Source organism: Thunnus thynnus, chromosome 20, assembly GCF_963924715.1.
Source record: "Thunnus thynnus chromosome 20, fThuThy2.1, whole genome shotgun sequence".
Classification (NCBI taxonomy): Eukaryota; Metazoa; Chordata; class Actinopteri; order Scombriformes; family Scombridae; genus Thunnus; species Thunnus thynnus.
This window is the reverse complement of record NC_089536.1, coordinates 11328344-11349700: the sequence shown is the minus strand read 5'-3', so window position 1 is coordinate 11349700 and position 21357 is coordinate 11328344. Positions and strand designations below refer to the sequence as shown.

Below are 21357 nucleotides of genomic sequence, written 5' to 3'. Positions count from 1 at the left end.
ATGAACTTTAGATTTAGTCATAGACAACTAGTGTCATTCTTCTTCGTTCACTGATATTAACTGAAAATTTGATGAACAAAGGCAGTGACAGGCGCTGATTAGAGCCAATCAGATCATCCCACCGCTCTTATACAGTGTATATGGTAAACAATATATATATATATATTTATATTCCAGAGGATGCTGTTGTCATCTGGCATGCTGCAGTCAATTTGAGCTTGATTGACAGATACATCCAGGTTCACAGTTTATTGGTTTTGGAGGAGAGAGCCAGATATGCCAATTTAGACAGGAAAGTGACAAAAAAAAAAAAAAAAAGTTTCCATCTAAATAGAATAATTCTGCTTCTGGGAATTCTCAGCTGGGGAGACAAAAGAGTCAAGCTCTTTTTTTTCCACTCCTCCTTTAACAAGGGCTGTGAATGACAAACATATATATACGACAGTTAAGGGCTGACAGAACATCAGCTTTTGATGCTTCACAGGGGAGCTATGAAATAAACAACAGGCAGAGAAATTGAATTACAAAGCAAAAAGGGGTCTCTTCTCGTTGGCCCAGAGGCATCAGAGTGCACCAAAAAACAGCTCAGCTCAGTATACTTTTTAGAGGAGCTTATTTTCTCCTTTTACAATGTTGAAATTTGCAGGAAAATGTGTGATAGAAGGATAGAAATAGAAAAACTTCATAGTATTTTCATTAAATATCATATCCATGCTGGGCCAGAGGGTAAAACTCACATTTTTTGCCATTAAAACAAGACTGAAAGTAGTGTTTGGACCAGATATGAATGTCTGAATGAACAAGTGAAGAGCTCAGCTATTGTATTATACATTCCCATTCTGTCTCACATCAATTCAAATGTACATGCCGCTTTATCGGGGTGCGCTGCCCCAAATCCTTTGCAAATCGCAGAGCGCTAATCAGGACAGTGTCCACTTGTTGTAAATCAATAATGATATAACTAAGTCATACAAGGCGGCAGTGGCGGAGGGATTACGAAGCGAAGAAAGAGTGAAAATAAGCTCTAAGAGGGATTTCATGCATAAATCTCTCACTGCAACTTAGCACAAATTGAATTCAGGCACACTGCTAGAAAAATTAATTCAGCTTTACAAAGCGAGGAGAGGTTAAACACTTTATGTGCTGCTCAGTGATCCAAATCATGGAGAAAACATTCAGAGGCATTCTCACTGCAGCCCCCGTCTACCATGTGATCTTTTATACCTGAAAAGTAAATACATTTATCTCAAAACAGTCTCATTAAGTGCCTGAATTCATTATGGAATGGTGTTTTATATTTGACTCTTTCTTTTTCGTACCCATTGCTGCTCAGAAAATAAGTTATGTGTCATCTCAAGCACAATTTGTAGATATCAAATATAACACTTTATTTTAAACCTAAAATTTGGCAGTAATAAGCAGTGTATAAACACTTCATAAGTGTTTATAATACACAATAAGACACTGTAATGTAATTGTAAGCAGATATAAAGACATTTTAAGTGTTTGTCTACAATTACAACTTACATCAGGCATCTGTAACTAGTGTACAAACAGCAACACAGCTCGAATCACTTTTTATAAATATGAATTATGAAGTACTATTTGTTATATTTGATTTATATTATTACAGTACTGCAATTATATTAATTTAATGTATTTTTAATGGAGAATACATTCATTTGTATTCACTTCTTCACTCTCCATGACAACAATGCCATGAGATGCCGCTGAAAGTCCCGGGAGGAATCTAGTGCGTGGACCCTTGAGTTAAGTATTTTCTGCTAAACTACTACTTCAACGGTAAAAAATGAACCTTCAACTGTTTATAGACGTGTTAAAAAAATGTGTGTGACGTGTGTCATCATATATCATTAAGTGTAATTGCAGCTGTGTTTTACTGTGTTATCAAGCTTTCATTAACTATTTATACACCAGTTAGTTACAGTTGTTGTCAAATACATTAATAAACACTTAAAAAATGTCCTTATATTTGCTTACATTAAGTGTTTATATACTGCGGGGTTAAAATAAAGTGTTACTCTTAGGCTAACTTTATATAAATGTGTTGATAGATCAATTAAAATCAAGCTTATGATTGATTTTACATCAGATAATGGGAACCTTCTGATATACTGTTTTTGAGTTCTGTTGTTAAAATTTGACTATTTAGAGCCACAACTAAGGATTATTTTCATCTTTTGATTGTTTTTTTCAATAAAACAATCAATTGTGTAGAATATAAAATGTCAGAAAAGAACTAAAACTATTTCCTGGAGTCGACATTTACATCTTCAAGTTGCTTGTTTTGTCTGACCAACTGTCAAAACCTTAAGATATTAAATTTACAATGATATAAAACAGAGGAAAGAAGCAAACCGGTCATTTTTTGGCATTTCAAACAAAGATTGACTTGAGTATTGTCAATTCATCTCCTCTCTAATGATTTCAGCTCTAGTCCAGACAGTCAGAAACACCATGCAGCCTCTTTTTTTTTGCGTAAAAGATTTCAGACACTTTTATTATTGTACAAGTGTGACCAGCATAATGAAAGTGATAATACCCATGAACATGAAAGACATTTTTTCTTACTGTATTTACAGAGAAGTGTCTTCACATCACACACAAAAAACCCTTCTACAAATGAACAATTTGTAAATAACATAACATTAAATAAACTCCACCTACCTTTAGGTTTACAGCTGAATATGCATATGATGACCATCTCTGCACTGCATAGAATTTATACATATACTTTTCCTCATGAAACATTGTGGGTTTTTCCTAATAATAATAATACTGCTCTCATGATGCATATAGGCGGCCTGTAAATAAACATTGACGAGAACTAAGTCTTTGGCAAATGCAAATACATTCACTTGACAGATGAAGAAACCATAATTCCAGCTTGATTCAAGGAAATGACTTGGCCTGAAACATGTGAGGGAGCTGAAGCCGGGAGGGAAACATGTTTAAGGCATTTAGCTGAAATCGTCGCCCTGCTTTTTGACGCCATTGGAGTCGTCAGAATCATCTATCAGGGTGAATTTGGACGCTTCTGGCATCAAACTAGGCAAATGATGATACTTGTTTAACTTGGGATGGCTGTTATATCCTTTTTCTGTGGTTGAATGCCAAAGACTTAATCAACTTAAATTAAAAACAATGTAAGCTGTGAGAACATACAGTAGTAGTGCATGTCAAGGCAAATGTGACATGATGGGCCTTGAATTACAATTAAATAAAAAACTGAACAGTATGTGAAACTGTAAGTGCCTTTCCAGACTGAAACTTATTAGACTTACAGTCAATTTCATGAAATGCTGTAAAGCAAATATGCATCATCATTTTCTGCATAATAACGCTCCAGTGTTGCAAACCTCCAAAAATAGTGCAAAATTAACAAAAAACACAACAAGGTTTTGCCTGATGACCTCTTGTATCCTGACAAATAAGAAATAGTAAAACACTAGCCAAGCAGTCTGCAGTTTAGTCATTACGAATTATAAAAATGAAATAAAAAAATCATTTTAAGAATATATTTACTAGTTTCTTGAAATCTTGCAAATAGTGGGCCATGGTGATATACTGTCATGGCTCCCTCTATTTTCAAACTGATGTTTCTTTATTTATTTCATTTTCATTTTTACATCTTGATTGTGTATCACAGAGAACATGTCTTAATCTTCTCATGGCATCAAAGCGATCGATTTACTCATGCTGGATGTTTGGTCGGTGACTGTTGAGATGGATAAAAACAATGTTAGCCTCCCACAGACGGCATGTGCTGCTGCTAATCTCCTCTGATCTCACTGCGCTGCCATTTGAATTGAGTGGGAAACAAATGGAAAAAGGAAGGAAAAAAAAAAAAAAGGCTGCTGCTACATTTTAAGCTCCGGACAGCGTCCCTGCTGAGAGCCGTCAAGAAGAGGAATGTACAGTATTGATCCATGATGGGATGAAACTGTGACACTGCTACACGGGGAAAATAAATTCTGGATATTTTTGTTTTCAGTCTTTTTCTCTATTTTTTTTTTCCTTTTTTTTTTGAAACCACTGAAGTTCCCCACAGTTTTCATCATGTGTGTTGCATCTTTCAGTGTCTCTGTTGATGATGCCTTGGAGATTTTTTTTTTTTTTTTGGCTTTGAATGTCCAAAAAAAGCTGCGAGGAGAGAAGAGAGAAGTCGTCTGGAATCCCAAAAACCGTTAAGTTTCTCATTGTCTGAGCCGGGAACATTTTATGCGCAGATGCTCAGTGTCCAGTGGACCATGCCGCTCACACCGGGGCAATATGGAGGCTGAGGCCATGGTCCTGCAGGTTGATTTGGTTTCCATGGTAACTAGTGACGGTCATAGGCAGTGGCAGCAGTGGGAGGGGCGGAGCCTCTCGATGCGGCACTATAATAATAAGGGGAACCTGAAAGTTAACAGAAGAACGAACCATTTGAAACAACAAATAAAGTTTACCAACTTTTACCAAATGTATCACTTGTTATTAGTGTAATTTGATTGGTAGGTTGTTGTTTTACACATTATTTCATATTGAAAAGTACAGAAGCACATTGTAGAGACTTAATTATGACATACTATCTCATAATTACAAGAAAAGATCTCATAATTACAATATCATGACACCATCCACATTACTCAGGCCACCAGTGTCTCAAACCAAGCAGGAATTAAACGAAAAATTTCAGATTATCTATATAAGATCTTTATCTTATAATTACAAGAAAACTATCTTATAATTACAATATACTTTTCTCATAATTATGAGATTCCTAAGTCATAAATATAAGATAAGGTCCCTTTTTTTTTGTTTTTTTTTGGTGAATGCATTGAGCTTCCGTAGAAAACTTCTTTTACTCAAAATGTTCCTGATTAATTGACTGTTTGCTGTACACCTGTCAAGCTTTCACATTCACAATGATGATGGATACAGACATACCACTCGAATATGTTATATATTTTAAACAATGGGTCCCTGATTTCACATAGAGGTAGACAAAAACAAACATTAGCTCCATGAGTTAGCTGTTTATAGGCAGTTAGCATCCTCATCAGTTGATGACCCAGGTACAAGACATGTAAATAAAGACCATTGTTCTTGTATTGTAGCACAGAACAAGTCAGTCCTTACAAGTATGATTAAAAAACATAAAGATCAGAGTTTTAATTTAATTTAATTTAATTCTAACATAACACTATCTGGTTAGCTTACATACTTCTGTTTGTATTTTCAAAAAGTAGGTTATGTTTTCACTTTTAACATGACAAGAAAAGCAGCTTTTAGGATGAGGACTAACCGATGTGTGTGGGAATCGTAATGCAATCTTAAGTAGCATTATTAGTTGGGGTTGTTGGAACGTAAACCCCCCAAAACACAATGAAGAACAGGAAGGAGCTGCTAACGTTAGCCTAAACTCTGATAGCATTCAGGACAGATTTTTCTTTTGTTTACATAACGTGTAAGCCCACAAAATAATGGAGACAATTAATGATGTGCTTCCAGATTTTAGAAGTAACAAGCATGAGCATGTCTTAGTTTTGGAAAACCACGAAAAATAGACCCAACCCTCCACACTATTATTGCTGTTCATGGTTACAGTTACTATGGCTACGATTGGTCCATCTCTGCTCAGGGGGAGGGGCTTAGCGAACGGTCAATGAATTGTTCTCATCCAGTTTCTCACTCATTACTCACTTAGTAATGCTGGGTTGCTGAATCGCCAGGCTTCATTGTAGGTTGTGTACTGTGGATGACTGTAGGGGTTCCCCGAAAACTCACTCCCTGCAAACCAAAACAACAAATCAATTAGCATTTCAATGCGTCAAACCATTACCCCTTCACATGCAGTCATTTCTCGTCATTCAAAACAGGATGCAATTTGAGGGGGAAAATGATAGTCATCGATGTGTGACCACTCAAGCAAGTAATTTATTTCTTTTTCATTTCACTTAAGTTATGCAACACTGAACAATACAGGATGTGACACTGAAGGCGGCTTTCCCTGTCCCATTTATGGATATCTACTCATTCTTCTTCCTCCAGTATATTCCAAACCGGTCTAATAAATACCATTTGGTAATAAACAGTTGCATGCATACATTTTTGATATGCTGCAATAAATCCTGCAGCCTTTCTTGGACGAATTTTAACGTCTCCAATCTGATCCCCTCCAGTCTGAGCTCTGTTGTTTGGTGCAACAGAATTTTCATTGCAAGGGAAGTAACTTGGAGCATGTCAGTGAGCACTGCTGTTGGTTCAACACGTTTCTTTCCTTTACGAGACAATAAAGGCTATTTTATATGAAGCTGGTGAGAAATGGCTTTGCTTTAACAGTGTTTTGCGCCTGCCACTAAATCTTAGTGGTTGTGTATAGGATGAATGGGTTGTGACACAAAACCACAAGCCATGGGATTAAGGCCCTCATCTTTTGCTTTGTGCCACATAAGAACAAATGGAAAGTAAAAGTATGTTTGACTTGGCGCTTTTCCACCCACATGATTTAACAGTTTTATTAGTCAAAATCCAAAAGCAAATCTGGACTGCACCGCCACGAGGGTGTTACCACATCTTCTTTTGTTTTTACTGGTAGCTGTTAAATCAAACAAATGTAAAGTCTCTGTAAATTAAAAATTGTTTTTAATAACAGAAGCAGAACTAGAAAGCACTCACACAACACACATTCACTGTTCTGCTCTATTTAGATGCAAAGGCTATGCTAAATTAATAAATGTTTAGAAATGTTTTCTGGAGCCACATCTGTATTAAAATACACATAGTGATAAAGCATCATGTGATACATGTGCCACATTTTTAAAATTAATGCCACAGTTGATCAGAATGTAGCAGAAATTACTGAAAACGCTGCATCTCATAATTTTAAAGGGTCAGTTCACTGAAATCATGTAACTTATTGAGTTCTTTAAACATCATAAATAAAATGCAATTCACCTCAGTTGTATGTGAGATCTCCAAAAGCTGGATAAATAAAACTATCTGCACAGCAATATACCACTGAGGTAAGCCGAAATAATCTTTGTAATTTGGGTGAACTCACCCTTTAAGAATTTTTTAAAAATCCTTCACAAAAGCAATCATTCCTTGTTCTATGACCTTATTTTCCACCAAGTTTCAATGAATTCTGTTCCGAAATCTGCAGGTTTATCTGCCAACTAACAGACAAAACAAATGGCACAGCAAATATAACCTTCCTGGCCGAGGTGATAATGAAACACGTCATCGCAGCTCTTTATAATGGGGAAAAGAGGAACAGCCAGAGCCTGTGATGGGTTTTGTGATTGCTAAATGATATGCTAACACAGCACACACTCCACTGGTTTCCCCCATCCGTGTGGTTTAATCACATCAAGGCAAACTGCCAGCTGTGTTTTGGTGAAAAACTGTGTGGTGATGCTGGAGCTGAACAGCACCAAAACTGCATCACCTGCTCTGTTCCTGGCAGTGAAACACAAGCCTGACCTCCTCAGAGAGACAGCGATTTGAATATTTACTGGGCTCCCATGCCTCTGCCTTTTGACCCTTAACTGTTTGCTGTGAACCTGAACTGCAGGTTAAGTAGAGGAGGGGAAAGGGATATGCTCTGGAGTGCAGAGGCTGGGGAGGGCTGGTAGTGCTGTTTATCGACGGACGGTGAGAACGGCAACGCAGGGAGATAATGAGTCAATAAGGCACAGAGGAAAGTAGGAAGGAAGGGAGAGCGACTGTCCTCTCCCCTGCCTCTGATCACTTATTCAGCCTGTCTAATCCAATCATACACACAGAGGTAATATACAGATGTGTGCGCCTCTTACTCTGCAGGTCAATATCTACTGCTTCTCTGCGTAATTTGGCGCTAAAGTCTGCCCACTCTGCTTCTATAGCTGCTACATGTGTTCGTTTTGAGGGCAACGCCACGTGATAAATAGACCCTAATGACAATGTGAAGCAGCGAAGTCGTCTCTCACTCACCAGGAACCATTCCAGCGAGCGTGGAGGTCGGGTAGCTGCCCTGGCCTGTAGGGGGAACGTGAGGAGGGTACCCGGGTAAGGTTGTGTTGGCCATGTCCCGACCTGGAGAGACAAAACAAAGCAAACAAAAACATACATCATCAGTGCTGCTAGTTTAAAACTTTAAATTTTTACTTTCAGTTTTATGGACGATGTCACTGAAAGTTAAATCCTGGAGCGGCTGCACAAAAGGTGAATTACAACAACTGAAATTTTCATAGTGATTTAAAACTGGAGACTCCTTTCAGAGTGTTTACATTACAATATACATTACAGTATATTCTTGGTTTATTGTAGCTAATATATTGTTGTATATGAATTATTTTAATGTTGCAGCTGGTTGAGATGGAACAAATTTTACATACATTATATGCTTATATCTTAATCTTGAAAGTCACGGCTAACAAGAAGAAGAAGAAAAATACTCAAAGTATAAGTGCCTCAAAACTGCATGTAAATACAATACTTGGCTAAATGTACCTATTTACTTTTTATTTCTGCTTCAAGTGTTTCATCTCAAAATGCGAGTGAGCTCCTGTAAATGTACAACACACCACATACACAACACCATCACGCCACTGTTCACTGTAGACATCATGACTCATCACCACCACAGCGAGTCAGTCAGCACGACAACTCAGTTTGTTACTCGACCTGCCTGGGCCAAGCGTTTCACAGAATGTGGTGTCATTTAAACCAGTTACTTAACACCAGAGAGTATCAGTCTGCCTCTCATAGGTGAACTGAAAACAAGATAACCGCTGCTGCTCACATAAATGTCTCGTCATTACACTGTTGAAACTTTTTTAAATACTGTACGGCACCCTTTGCTGAATCCTATACGCCTCCTTTCTTTTCTGCTGTGGCTGTTAAGACCGAGCACGCTGGCCCCTCTGCACAGTGTCACCAGTCCGGCTGCAGATATTCAGCTCTGTAATTAAGAGTGACGGTTGGGTTGTCCTCGCTGGCCACGGGGACGTTTGGACTACGGCACGTAACCCCAATCTGTGCAGGGGCCAGGGTAGAAGAGGCCCCTGCTATATTGTAGTTGTGAGGGCCATTTGGACTCAAAGGGAAAATCATCCCCCGCTGGAGCTTTAATGAGGAACTAGTTGACAAAATGCAGCATAACACCACAAAACACCAGTTGTCCATGTCGTTGCCATTGTAAAGAAAATGCAGGAATACAGAGCAACTCCCAACCACCTCAAGAAACATGTTTATTATGATGATCCAAAATAATTTAGCATTTCTCCTGCTCTTTATGCAAAAGTGTGTTACTAAGTGAATCCACTGCCTGGTGGGGTCATATTTTAATAGTTGTTGTACTTTTTTCAGTGTAGAACTGTGTGCAAGTTTTCTTTTTTCATCTCGTATATCATGAAATGCACCTTGTAGCAAAAACACTCATTTTATACTGTTAGGAAAGCTTTTTTCCCTCCATTTTTTTGGTTTTGGCAGACTGCACCACACAAAGTTCTCAGTTTAAAGTGTTTGTGACACCTCTAACTGTAAATTTCAGGCTAGTCTAGGAATACAACACTGTTGCTACAATTTACTGTACCTCCCAAGTCCAAAACACATTTATCTTACCACATATCAAAAACTGAACTGTGCTGCCAATTAGCATTGCTAATGAGAGCATAAACCACGAGCAAATTTAGATATTGATGTAAAAATACAATTTATACACGTACAATATCATGAGAAACTTATATGTTTAATTGAGGGTGAATGAATGAGCCCTCTGGCTATTGAAGTACATGCTCCTAAAGACTGGGGAGTGAAACAGCAGGTGCCTCTGGTGGAAAGGCAGGGCGGCAGGCCTGGAGGTACACAAGACCCAGGCCAGGAGGAGGAGGAGGAGGAGGAGGAGGAGGAGGAGGAGGAGGAAGTGGGGGTTAAAGGAGTTATGGGAGTCTCGTATGGCTCTTTCTTAATGTAGGGTGATGATGGATGGAGGAGAGATACATAAAGAGGCAAAACGAGAGACACGGGAGCTCATGTGACTCGCTATATACGCCTTATACATACATTATATCCAATCACAGACATAAAGGGAAAATTCAGCCAATAAGAGAATTCATATTGTTCTATTACACTGATCTTTGACAGTAAAATCATCTACAAACACATGCAAAAATACTGGAATAAGGAATTTTTTTTGACATTTTTTACTTCTATACCAACACATTTCAGAAATATTGTACTTTTTACTCCAGTAAATGAATTCTACACATACAATTACTTTGCAGATTAAGATTTCACATACAAAACATTTGATTTTCTGATAAAATATGGTGCACATTTATAGATTAAACTAATGAAATTAGTTCCACCTTGACTTGCTAAACCATTAAAGTGCAGTTTACAGGTTAAAGCATCAGTCATAATAAATAACTAATAATACGCTGAAAGGTGTCATTGTGCATAAAGAGTGACTTTTGACAATAAAGTGCTTTTTTTGATGATACTTCTGCACTTTTATGTACAAGAAAGAATAGTAATGAGTGTTTTTACATTGTAGTATTATTAATTTAACTTACTGATCTGAAAACCTCTTTCACCACTGGATATTCCATCCAAAACGTTTTATTTTAATGTGCTATTTCCGCTTCACCATCAGAAAAAGTGCCCATATCTTAGTTCAGCTAAGAAGAGTTTTGTTCAACGTCACAAATTAAACTGTAAAGCTGTAAAATATTACAGAAATTACATTTGTGATCATGAGCTGTATGGAAAAGAAATTATCCAGTCTTATGTTGTACTGAACAACTGTTTTCTATTATTTGCAAGCCTCAGCGCTGGTGGCTGTATTGTATAAGACCTGGTGAGATGTGTCTTTTGGTTAAAGTGCTGCGACTCGAGGAGCTGCAGAGTTAAAGAGCTTTACAGAGAAGAGTGAGGTCATGTCGGACCTTTCATTTATAATAAGAATTAGTTAGCCACAAGCCAGTGCACATAAGTCAAAGGGAGCCGTGGGAGTACTGTAGGTGGGGGGTCCAGCAGGGGTGAGGCCATTGTGTGTCTGTGTGTGTGTGAAGACATTGGTAACTATTGTCTAACTGTCTCAGCAAACACTGACCCAATCTTTTCTTCATTATTATGGCAGCAGCTACAGCAGTTGCACATGTTTAATAAAAGTAAATACTCTTATCTCTTCATTAACTCGGTTCAGAGAGATGAAATAAATCACGAACACAAAAGATTCCTGCTTTTACTGAACATCTGGTTTCACATTCTTTAAAATATGACAAAACTGCAATGCCAGGAATGTTATTTTCACCCAGAAAATTACTTTAACTGTAACTGGAGATGAATGAATCACACTTTTTCTCTACTTTTACACCTTCAATACAGATTCAGAGACTCTCATACACCAAATCCCATGAAGAAATGTGCAAACTTTAATGATGTTTTTCTAAAAGTTTCAAACAATTGCATGTTTGTAATTTTTTTTAACAACAGTGAAGGACTAAGGAAGAGTATTTAACGTGGATCGGTCACTACTAGACGATATTTGATCAATATTAGTCCCGATACAGTCCAGTGTATTGGATCAGGGCATCAATACAGTACTCTCAACTTAACCCTCACTAGAGACTTCAATCCTCATTCTAACCTTGAATAGCAACATTAAAACACCCATTTCGGTGATTTTTAGTGTAATTAAAAGAGTGAAAATCTGTATGTATTTTGATAAAAAGCATTTCAATATGCAAATATACAAAAGCAAAGGACTGGATATGTTTTGTCAGAGGTTATTGTTACCCACTAAGAAATCAGCTGATAAATAAATTCAAGCATCAGTCTGAGTATTCGCCATCAACTCTAGTCTTTTTTTTTTCATAATATGTTGACTCTGATAATAATAATCACAGCCTGTGTTGGATCCTGTTTTCGTTTATTCCAGGATGCAGTTGGCAGTGACTGCCAGCAGCTCTGTGACTGTTGCTTTATGTCCCCTTTAAAGCCCTCTTTCAGAGAGGCGCTGGTTGGGAGAACTCTCTGTACAGCAATGATAGCCTCATTAGCTGCTTCCTAGCCTTTGTTGTTTTTACAACAGAGATGTGTGTCCAGATTCTCATTAAAAGATGGGCTTCTTTATATTGTCTGCTTCCTCTGACAGTCCCCTTAGATTGAACGCCAGCAAATCAAGCTATTTATTTTCCTCTGCCCTCTTTTTCTTTCCCTGTGAAAATCAATTCAAAGATTTTTTGGTTTGCTGTTACAAAAGCCTGTTGATTTCTGTCTTAATTTGAGAAGTGGCTTGTAACAGTCGCTGCTGAGCTGGGAATACAGTATTTCCTGCACCTTAAATATCGTATTTTTACAGACAAGATTGTTTCAGACTTGTGCTTTTGCAGGGATTTGACAAAAAGTACAAACTTATGAATGACAGCAAAGTATTCAAGTGGCACACTACTGCTAATTTTCTCTATCTGAACCATATAGAGTGACTGAAACATCATACAATTCAAACTTTTTTTCCCCATTGAAAATAACTTCAGTCAACTCTTAATTACACTGTGAGAAGACAAAGATTCATGAGTTTTTATCTCATTCCGCAACAACGTGAGAAGAAATATAACGCACAGCTTTTGCATTAACATCAAGTCAGTTTCTTAAAACAAACAGAAAACCAGGGGTGACCTTCTCTTTATTTGGCACAGGAACAAAGTCATTTGTGGCTGACTCTTTTGCTTGCAAGAGTATTAAATTTAGCATGACAGGGACACCTTCATGTTTGCTACAACAACAACCAAAAATCTTTGACCTCCATTTTCTAGGCTATATGCAGAACGGGGCAATTTATCACAAGCCAAAAAATCTCAGCACCCTAATTAATTACAACTAAGTAAAGAATGTTTGGAGAGCCAAATTGCTTTAATTCCCCAAACACCGGCTGAAAGTCATTCATTATCAAATGTGTGCTCAAAGGTTAGTTTGCTTTTGTGAAGACGAAATAAGCATTAATTTCGGAGCCTGAGTTTCCCCCTGTGGGAAGACAGGCGAGCAGTTCGTCATGAGGCCACACATCACTGACGGCAGGTTCGCTGTCTGATCGTTGCTCGCTGCTCACTGCACAACGGCAGGTCTTGATACTTTCTGTGTAGTTCACCCTGAGAGCACTCACTCCATCACCTTAATTGAATGTTAAGTGCGGATAGTTGTATTTGCTGCTCAACCTTTTGTTCAGAAGAATAACAGGTAGGGATAAAGGAGCGTACGGAAGCAGCTGCTTGAAGAGGAGAAGTGTCATCAACACAGGGGCTTTAAGCCTTTGGAGGCCTCCATTAACAGGCCCAGCAGGGAATATGTTTAAAGAGTCTTCAGTATGCAATGAGTGGAGATGTGTAAAACTCCCACTGAATGCTCAAGGGAATCAGCTCAGCGCTCTGGATGGCTCTTAAGTCTGAAGCATCATCAAGGAAACAGGTGGGCTCTGACTAATTTCAGGAAATACAGAAACTCTTTATAGAAATAGTGGACAATTGGCCGTATCAAGGCCATCTCTCCATTTATTACTCAAAATACACAAAAAGTTCTGAGCTCCTCCTTCTGCTATTCATAAATTCACCCAAGGCTCACACTATTTGAATTTTAAGCAGTTCGAATGAACAAGAATAAGAAGCACTTGAGATGAAATCCATCTCTCGAAGGGAATTCATCAAAGAAATTACTTCCCATATCAACAATAGAAATTACCTCACAATATGCAATTGTCCTATCCACATATTCATGGAACCCTTTGGTGTTTTTATGGGGTAAGAGGGACTATTTAGCAGGTAATACAGCATTAATGTGGAGGAGAGGGAGAGAGAAAAAAAGCTGTTTTAATGGAAGTGGCTTCTTGCCTCTGAATTTCGATGATGTGCACAATGCCCTTAAATCCCTTTCTTATTTGAGCCTGCTTTGCAGGTACTTTTGAGCCTTAATAGGATAAGCAGAGGACACAAAAGATTTCTATCTCTCAAGTCTTTCAGTTCACTGAGAATCCCAATCTCTGGCAATGAGCACTTCATGAATCATTCATTTTTAATAGATTATGCAAATTCCAGGGCATAAAATCAACAAGATCAATAACTGCAGGCGTTTTAATTGGTGTTCGAAAACATTTTAAGGATGAACATAATCTCCAGTTCTTTCCTCCGTAAAGGCACAATTAATTTAAAATTGGATCTCAGCCTAAATACTACAGATAATTTACTACTTTTTGCATGGCTTAAAATTCCTCTGGTAGGCTTATCGCTGGCAAGTAAACTGTAATACTCAGCCATTAGAGAGACCACACACCTGAATATCACCTATTATCCACACAGGCACTGAGGGAAAACCAAGCAGAGGAGCCACTAACCAAATACTAATTACCAAGTGGAAGTCAGAGTGATGTTTGTTCATTAGTTTGACCTCTGTATGCTTTATTTCTCTGCCTCCAGTGAGCTCTACCAAAAGAAAGGACATGAAATAAACTTATTTACTGATACAAAAGTAAGTAATGTGCTTTTTTTCTCATATGCACACACACAGATGCACACACACTGATACACATACAATCCCATCTTTCTTCTTCTATATGTGTCTTTACACCTGTAAGGAGACCCTCACTGCAGAGAAAATATCCCAGGTGCAAACAAAGCTGCCTGCAGAAGCAGGCCTGCTTTCACGGGGCCATCAGTGCACAAAGGACGAACACACACCTTTCTTCTCAGGAGGCCTGCCTTACAGGGGAAATCTACCTCCCACATATTAATGAGAAAAGGGCCCTTTCTTTTCTCATAAGACTGCTTGGCTATCATTTGAGAAGGGGGGCCGGTGCAATTTTCAATCACCCTGTCCTCCCCCACGCAGAACTCGTTGCCTTTGATGGCTGCTGCATAATTATATGAATTTTAATAAAAGATCTGTATATTAATCTCAGGCCCCCGACAGTCATCGTAAACTTTCAGTAAACTTAACCTTCTTCTTGGTAATAACACGGCAACAACGAAACAATATTTCAATTAGCCAGGCAGTCATTAACTGTGACAAGGAGAGGAGACAACGAGGGGTGGGGGGGAGAAAGAGAGAGATAGGAGGGTGAAATAAATGATCATGGTGTTAAAGTTAGGCGGCAGAAATGCCAGAGCGTATTTACCGAGGCACATTACTCGTGCTTTGAGACACACAAACTGTCTCCCGGCGTACAAATCACAGGACCAACACAGCAGCAGCAGGCAGCCAACAAGCAGTCAGTCCTGCATGGTGGCCTTTTTTTTTTTTTTTTTTTTTTTTCTTTTGCGAGACCTTGCTCTGATACACAGTCATAGTTCTGATCTACTGACACCCAAAGGTCCTTGTCCAGCAGTGACTGAACAGTCACCCCCTCCCGATTATCGCCCTGCTTGCTCAGCGAAAAACCAGACGGAGGACAGCTGCTAAGCTTTTATCGTATCATCGTACCACCTTTTCAGCTCAGAGTGAAATGGTATTAAAAAAGTCTTCACACTTAACTTTTTGGTTTGCTTTTATTTTTTCAGACATTTCATTGTTTGTCAATTGCACAAGCATGCTTTGCATTATTTTTCTTTTACATTGTACAAAACCCCTCAGCTGAAGCTGTGGCCTGGCAGCATAAAGGCGTACTGTATGGCACTTGATCTTACCTACAGGGTAGCTTTGCGACACGCTGGGGCCCAGGTCTGGGTTGGCGCTAGATGATAAACTGGGCTTGACTTCGTCCAGGCTGGAATTCAGGGCAGGGAGCGAGTACTCATTAGCCTGGGAAAAGGACAGTTGAATCATTACACAACCAAACAATACCTAGATGGAAATCCTCCCTTCTCCTCCTCCATTAAGCGCTCCACACAGGCCTGTGTGAGTATAAATTTGTATGAGAGCATTGTGTGTGTGTGTGTGTGTGTGTGTGTGTGTGTGAGCTGCAGGGTGGCAGTTCAAGCATATCATGAATGTATTTTGGTATTGTCTGAGAGGAAGTGGGATTTTGAGATGAGTGAAAAGCCAAGGCGTCAGCTGGCCCTTTGTGCTTGACTGCAGTCCTACCCCTGACCAGCCAAGGGAGAAAGCAGTTCTGCTTTGTTACAGGCACACCATGTGGCCCTGTTTGAGAGACACCATTCACCTTTTCAAAAAAAAATATTTTTTTTTTAGCTTTTTTGCTTATAATTTAGAGTTTACACCACCTTTAAATTTCATTGCCTCTTATCTCTGAATAGAATCACTTGTACATCTTGCACTTTTTGTTACAGTTTAACTGTCAGAGGTTTAGCTCCTTGTGTGCGTTCAGGTTTTGTGTTAAAGGCCTAGTTCACCCAAATCACAGAAAAAAAAACATATTTTCTCACTTAGCTCTTGTGGTATGAAGCCATGCAGATAATTTTGGTTTTATACGCCCAGGTTTTGAGATATCCACCTCTGAAATTTACATCTAAACTCAAGTGAATGGAATTTGTGCAAATGTGCTGCTTTAATTTTTCCAAAAACATTGAAAAAATATGATACCTGAGTTACCAGAGTACTGATCAAATCATCAAAACTTCTTTCATGTTTTCTAACCCTAAATGAAATACAGTATACAACTGGCAAAATAGAGTGAAATCAGTAAAATTCTACTGAAAAAATAAATAAAAAGGACTTCTAATTTGATAGTTGAGAGTTTATCATACTCCTTGTTACAGACATGTTTCAAGAAAAGTATTGAAGGTTGGAAAAAAGCCTTATTTACAGATAATATCCTAGTTCACGAAGAAGTCTGTATTATCAAGATTAACTGGGACACTGTTTCTGAAAAGACGTGTTCCTGTTTAATTCTTTAAAACAAACACTTTCAGATTTTAGCTCCACAAATTATATTGGGGTGGCAGCTGAAATCTTAGAAGCAGACACGTAGAAACATCAGCAGATAAAACCAAATATGACTCTATGTGTAATTTGGGTGAACTGACCCCTTAATAAAACAAAACAAAACAAAAGAAAACAAATTTTATTCAATTTAAAAATAATCTCTTCCCAGCGTGTCTTTCATCATCATGTTTCCTTTTGTAAATCCGCTAAAGACACTCATGGCAGATGTTAGCAGGTTTTTTTAATGAGATGAGACTTCCGGAGTCTGAGTGTTGACAATGTTTGTCCAAAGCCCAGTGTGAGCCTGAGTGGCTCAGTGGGCCGCGCTCCCACAGGGGGACGCCTGTGACCCCACTCTTGTCTGCCACTATCACCGATAAACTCTAATTGTCTGCTACAACTGTTCACTGGCACAATGTCGGATGTTTTCCTCTATTCTCAGAGGCTTCAGACGCCAAACAGACGTTTTATCATGCAGATAAAGGGCAGGAGGGGGAAAACTGAAAAGATAGGTCTGAAAAGGATGACCAAATGGCTAGCAGAAGTGTGGGAGGGGTGAATCCATTGAGTTTTGCATCTCCAGAATGGGTTTTTAATGCCTCGCTACAGAACCCAGACACTGGCTAATAGGGCCACATTTTCCAGAGGAAAAAAAAAAAGAAAAAAAAAAAAACGTGAGGCACCCATGAAAGGGAAAGTGCTCTGATTAATATTGCATTAAATTAAAGCTGATTTTTCTGGACTGTTCCTGGCCTCTTTTTTTTTCTTCCCCACTCTCCCCCTTTTTTAGCCTAACCCTTTTCCCTCTGCCTTTTAATACTCTCCCTGACGCTCTTTGTGATTGCAAGTCATTTCCAATTCGTTTTGGTATTGATCTTCCAGTAGAAATCAGTTTTGTAATTAGCTGCAAATTAGGCCCTCTTCTAGAGGTGAGGCCTGTCCCACTGATTTATCACCTGCGTAATTCGCCCCGATTGGAGAGAAATTAAAATGAACTCAATTAAGCGACTGCTTTTGCTTTATGGGTCCGCTTGTAGTTTTGTGGTAGAAATTAATAGTCTCTTGTTGTTTAATAGTATAATGAAAGTAAATAAAGGTTATCCATTGTAATAAACCCAGAGCTTTTAATAAGCAGTGGTTTCTGGCTGTCGTTTTGGCGTGGGGGTGGCTGTTCCCCAAATGCCTCTTAATTTTTGAAATGAGGATGGATGGCAAGCGTGGTTTTAATATCATAAGGACTCGGAGCAGGAATATATGGGGGTTGTTTGCAATGTTTCATACATCCATCTCATGAATATATATGTTACAATAAAGGCAGCTTTCAAGACTGCTTCAGTCATTTAACGTCAACATATGATACAGAAGTGGAAAATAAACAACAAAGGCAAGAAGCAGCAGTTGAATAACACAGCAAAAAATGAAGAAAAATCTAGGTATTGATTAATTTAATGTTGCCATACTGTTATTCTCAATTATAGGGGATACAAGGAATGTGTTTTTCATGACAAAATCAATAATGTGTGGGAGTTTTCCTGGTGATCCCTCCAGCATTATACATGCTGGCTTGTAATCCAGTGATCGGCCATCTCAGACGTTTGTTTAATTAGCTTTCTTCTCTGGATATGGTTTAGGAATATTTGTGACAAAGGTGTTTTTTTTTATGTGTGTTAGATTCAGTATTGCATGCACAATTTGGATGTATGTGAAAAAAAAAAGCAGAGGTGATGAGTTGCGGCGCTACTAACCTGTTCGGGTTTGATATGCTCCGATGTAGGGAAGACGTCAGGGTACGAGGGGCGTTCAAAGACCCGGTCCAATGCTTCCAGCTGCTGCTGGGTAAAGGCATCTGCCCTCAGGTGTTTCCGTAAACTCTCCACACTACCCTGAGAATCACTGTTTGGGCCAGAACCATCTGAACCATCTATAAGAAGAAAGAGCAACAATCGAGACACTGACCCCGCAAGCTGGCCTTTACTTCAAGCTATGCACTTTATATTCTCCTCATGTTTTTTCTGTACCACCTCTGTGGGGGATCTTGAGGAGGACAGAAAGGGATGGAGTGCAGGTTTTTACTGCACAACTTAATGGCTGTGGTGAGCCACTGGCTACATCACACTGACATTTCCCCACACAGTATTAACACCATCATGATCTGAAAGCCCTCTGGTAATTGATGGATTACCGTCACTTGCAAATATATACATGTTGTGGCAAGCATGTGTAGTAATGAAAGCAGCAGCTAGCCCATTATAATGCCTTTTCACCCCCCCCCCCCCCTTTTCCTCCCCAAAACCTTACTGGTGATGAGCAGCTTTTTTTTTAAAAGCACAATTTCCCTTTCACAATTCAATACTGCTTTCATTCTCTGCGAGTGTGCGGTTCCATTTGGAAACAGCAGCGCAGGACAAGAGGCTGAATAAAATCGTACAGTCTAGTTCAATCATCCTGCTCTCCAAACACAGAAATTTTCTCCTGACTCCTGACCTGATTACCCAACTGTTGGGAGAAGGATGCCTTAGCTTTCACCGTTGTCACTTGTGTGCGACGCTTTAAAGCCTTTACAGACCATTCTACCATACCTCTTTTTCTACCCCTTTCTACCCCCGGCCCTTCTCCAACACCCCCACCTCTCCTGGCTGCAGTGGCTGCATCTGTAGGTCTCCTCCCCGGATCCCAGAAAGCTTCAGCTCCCTTACAAATCTGTCATTCTAAATTTGCGGCAGATTATGTTCTCCCCTCAGTGGGAGAGTGGTGATATATGATATGCAAGGCCCCTATTGATTGCCTGATCTGGTGGCAAGAGGGAGCTGAAATGAACTTGAAATGAACATCATGCCTCAACTCATTGTGCGTATAATACTCTACTTAATCCCACATTTTTCTCTGCCATGGAATTCAATTGATCAATCATGTCTGTGTGATAGTACCATTTGGGAGGGTTATTGCCATTCTATTCTGCTGCTTGACCTTTTTTCACAGGCTGAGGCCAGAGGATGAACCTGACTCCTGCACAGGGAGCCGAAGGAGCTATAAAAGAGAGTGTGAGTGGGTGTGTGTGTCCGAGCATGTGTGAGTGTGTAACCTCAAATTGTATTGATAGCAAAAGAAAGTCATGTATCAAATAAGTTGTACTATTTATCCTATTTTGATTAAAGAAAAATGTGCATACAGAAATATTTACCCAACAGAGTATTATCTGTTGTGGGATTTTACCTCTTAAACATTTGATTTTACCTGTAAAATTTTCCTCGAGTTTCTTTAAATTTAGAGGGAGAGCACTTTCCACACTGCAAAGCGTATGGTTTTCACATCACACTGTGATGTGAAAACCATACGCTGAGAAAATACACCCTTTCAAAATCCATTGGATTATCTCAAACATTCGTTGTCATTACGCCACAAAGACAGTGGAGATATGTAGTCATCTAATCAAACCCAAAATGTCATATTTTTAGCTGCACCATAACATCAAATTGAAAATATTCTAGTTTTGTGCATCATTTTAAACATTTTTTCCCAAAATTTGGCCAACATATTTGTTAACTTGAGAAACTTTTGGATCTGGACCTGAATTAAAGCTTATTTTTGACCTCAAAACATACGTTTTTCAAAGATGGACACAGTGGTGCTTGCAGCAGAATTTAACAGTAAAGGATTTTGGGGAATAAGCTTATTCTCTTATGGTGCTTTCAGACAGAACACAAAGTGAGTTTTCACCTCATGTCATTTGCGCTTATTTGACTGCTGGACCATTTGTGTTTATTCACCCCAAACAGCCAAAATACCAACTGCAAGTTAGCTGTAAGCTAGCTAGCAACAGACACACCGACTGTGTCTGTCGGTGTGTTTCTGTGTGTTTGTGTTCAGCTCAGCCTCTGACTGAACTCAGAACTCATCAGAGACTCCAGTTCCTTCTGTTATTTCCCTCCAGTTCAGCCTGATCTCACAGAAATATGTGGAATGACCGCAGCCTCTTAACACATTACGTGCCACGACCATGTAATGCGGCGTTAAGAGGTCGTGGTCATTTCATGTATTTCTGTGAGATCAGATTGCTCCAGTGTCTGTCCTTTTGCCTCTTGTGTCTGTACATTATGAAGCACATTCATAAAGGCCAGGGATATGCTCAAGATGCTCAAGATGAAACATTTTCAACTTGTGTGGACACGTAGCCTATTTGCATCAATTGGCCCCAATCGGGGGTAATTTGCGATGATACATAAGAAGATCGATACCACTCTCATTCCTGTCCTTTTAATAATAAATGTTATATAATAATGAAGCTATAGTCAGAAAACAGTTAGCTTAGCATAAAGACTAGAAGCAGGAGGAAACAGCTAACGTGGCTCACTCAAAAGGTCACAAAATCCACCTATAACAGCATATTTTGTTTGTTTAATTTGTACAAAATGTCAAGTTGGGGTTTTACAGTCATCTGTTTCCCCCCGCTTCCAGTCTCTACACTAAGAAGCTAACAGTCTCCTGGTTGAAGCTTAC

The 21357-nt window shown here is 39.0% G+C and overlaps 1 protein-coding gene across 1 annotated transcript in view; it reads right to left on the bottom strand.

Annotated features, from left to right (window-relative positions):
• Positions 1-2508: 2508 nt before the first annotated feature.
• The window catches only part of LOC137172232 (paired box protein Pax-2a-like), a 29232-nt gene continuing 10383 nt past the window's right edge, over positions 2509-21357 (bottom strand). The window contains exons 4-8 of the mRNA XM_067576533.1: positions 18606-18781; positions 15663-15777; positions 7978-8079; positions 5707-5793; positions 2509-4400 (exon numbers count right to left, since the gene is read on the bottom strand). Coding sequence (XP_067432634.1) covers positions 4279-4400; positions 5707-5793; positions 7978-8079; positions 15663-15777; positions 18606-18781 — 602 coding nt within the window. The 3' untranslated portion in view covers positions 2509-4278. The remainder of the gene's footprint in view (positions 4401-5706; positions 5794-7977; positions 8080-15662; positions 15778-18605; positions 18782-21357) is intronic.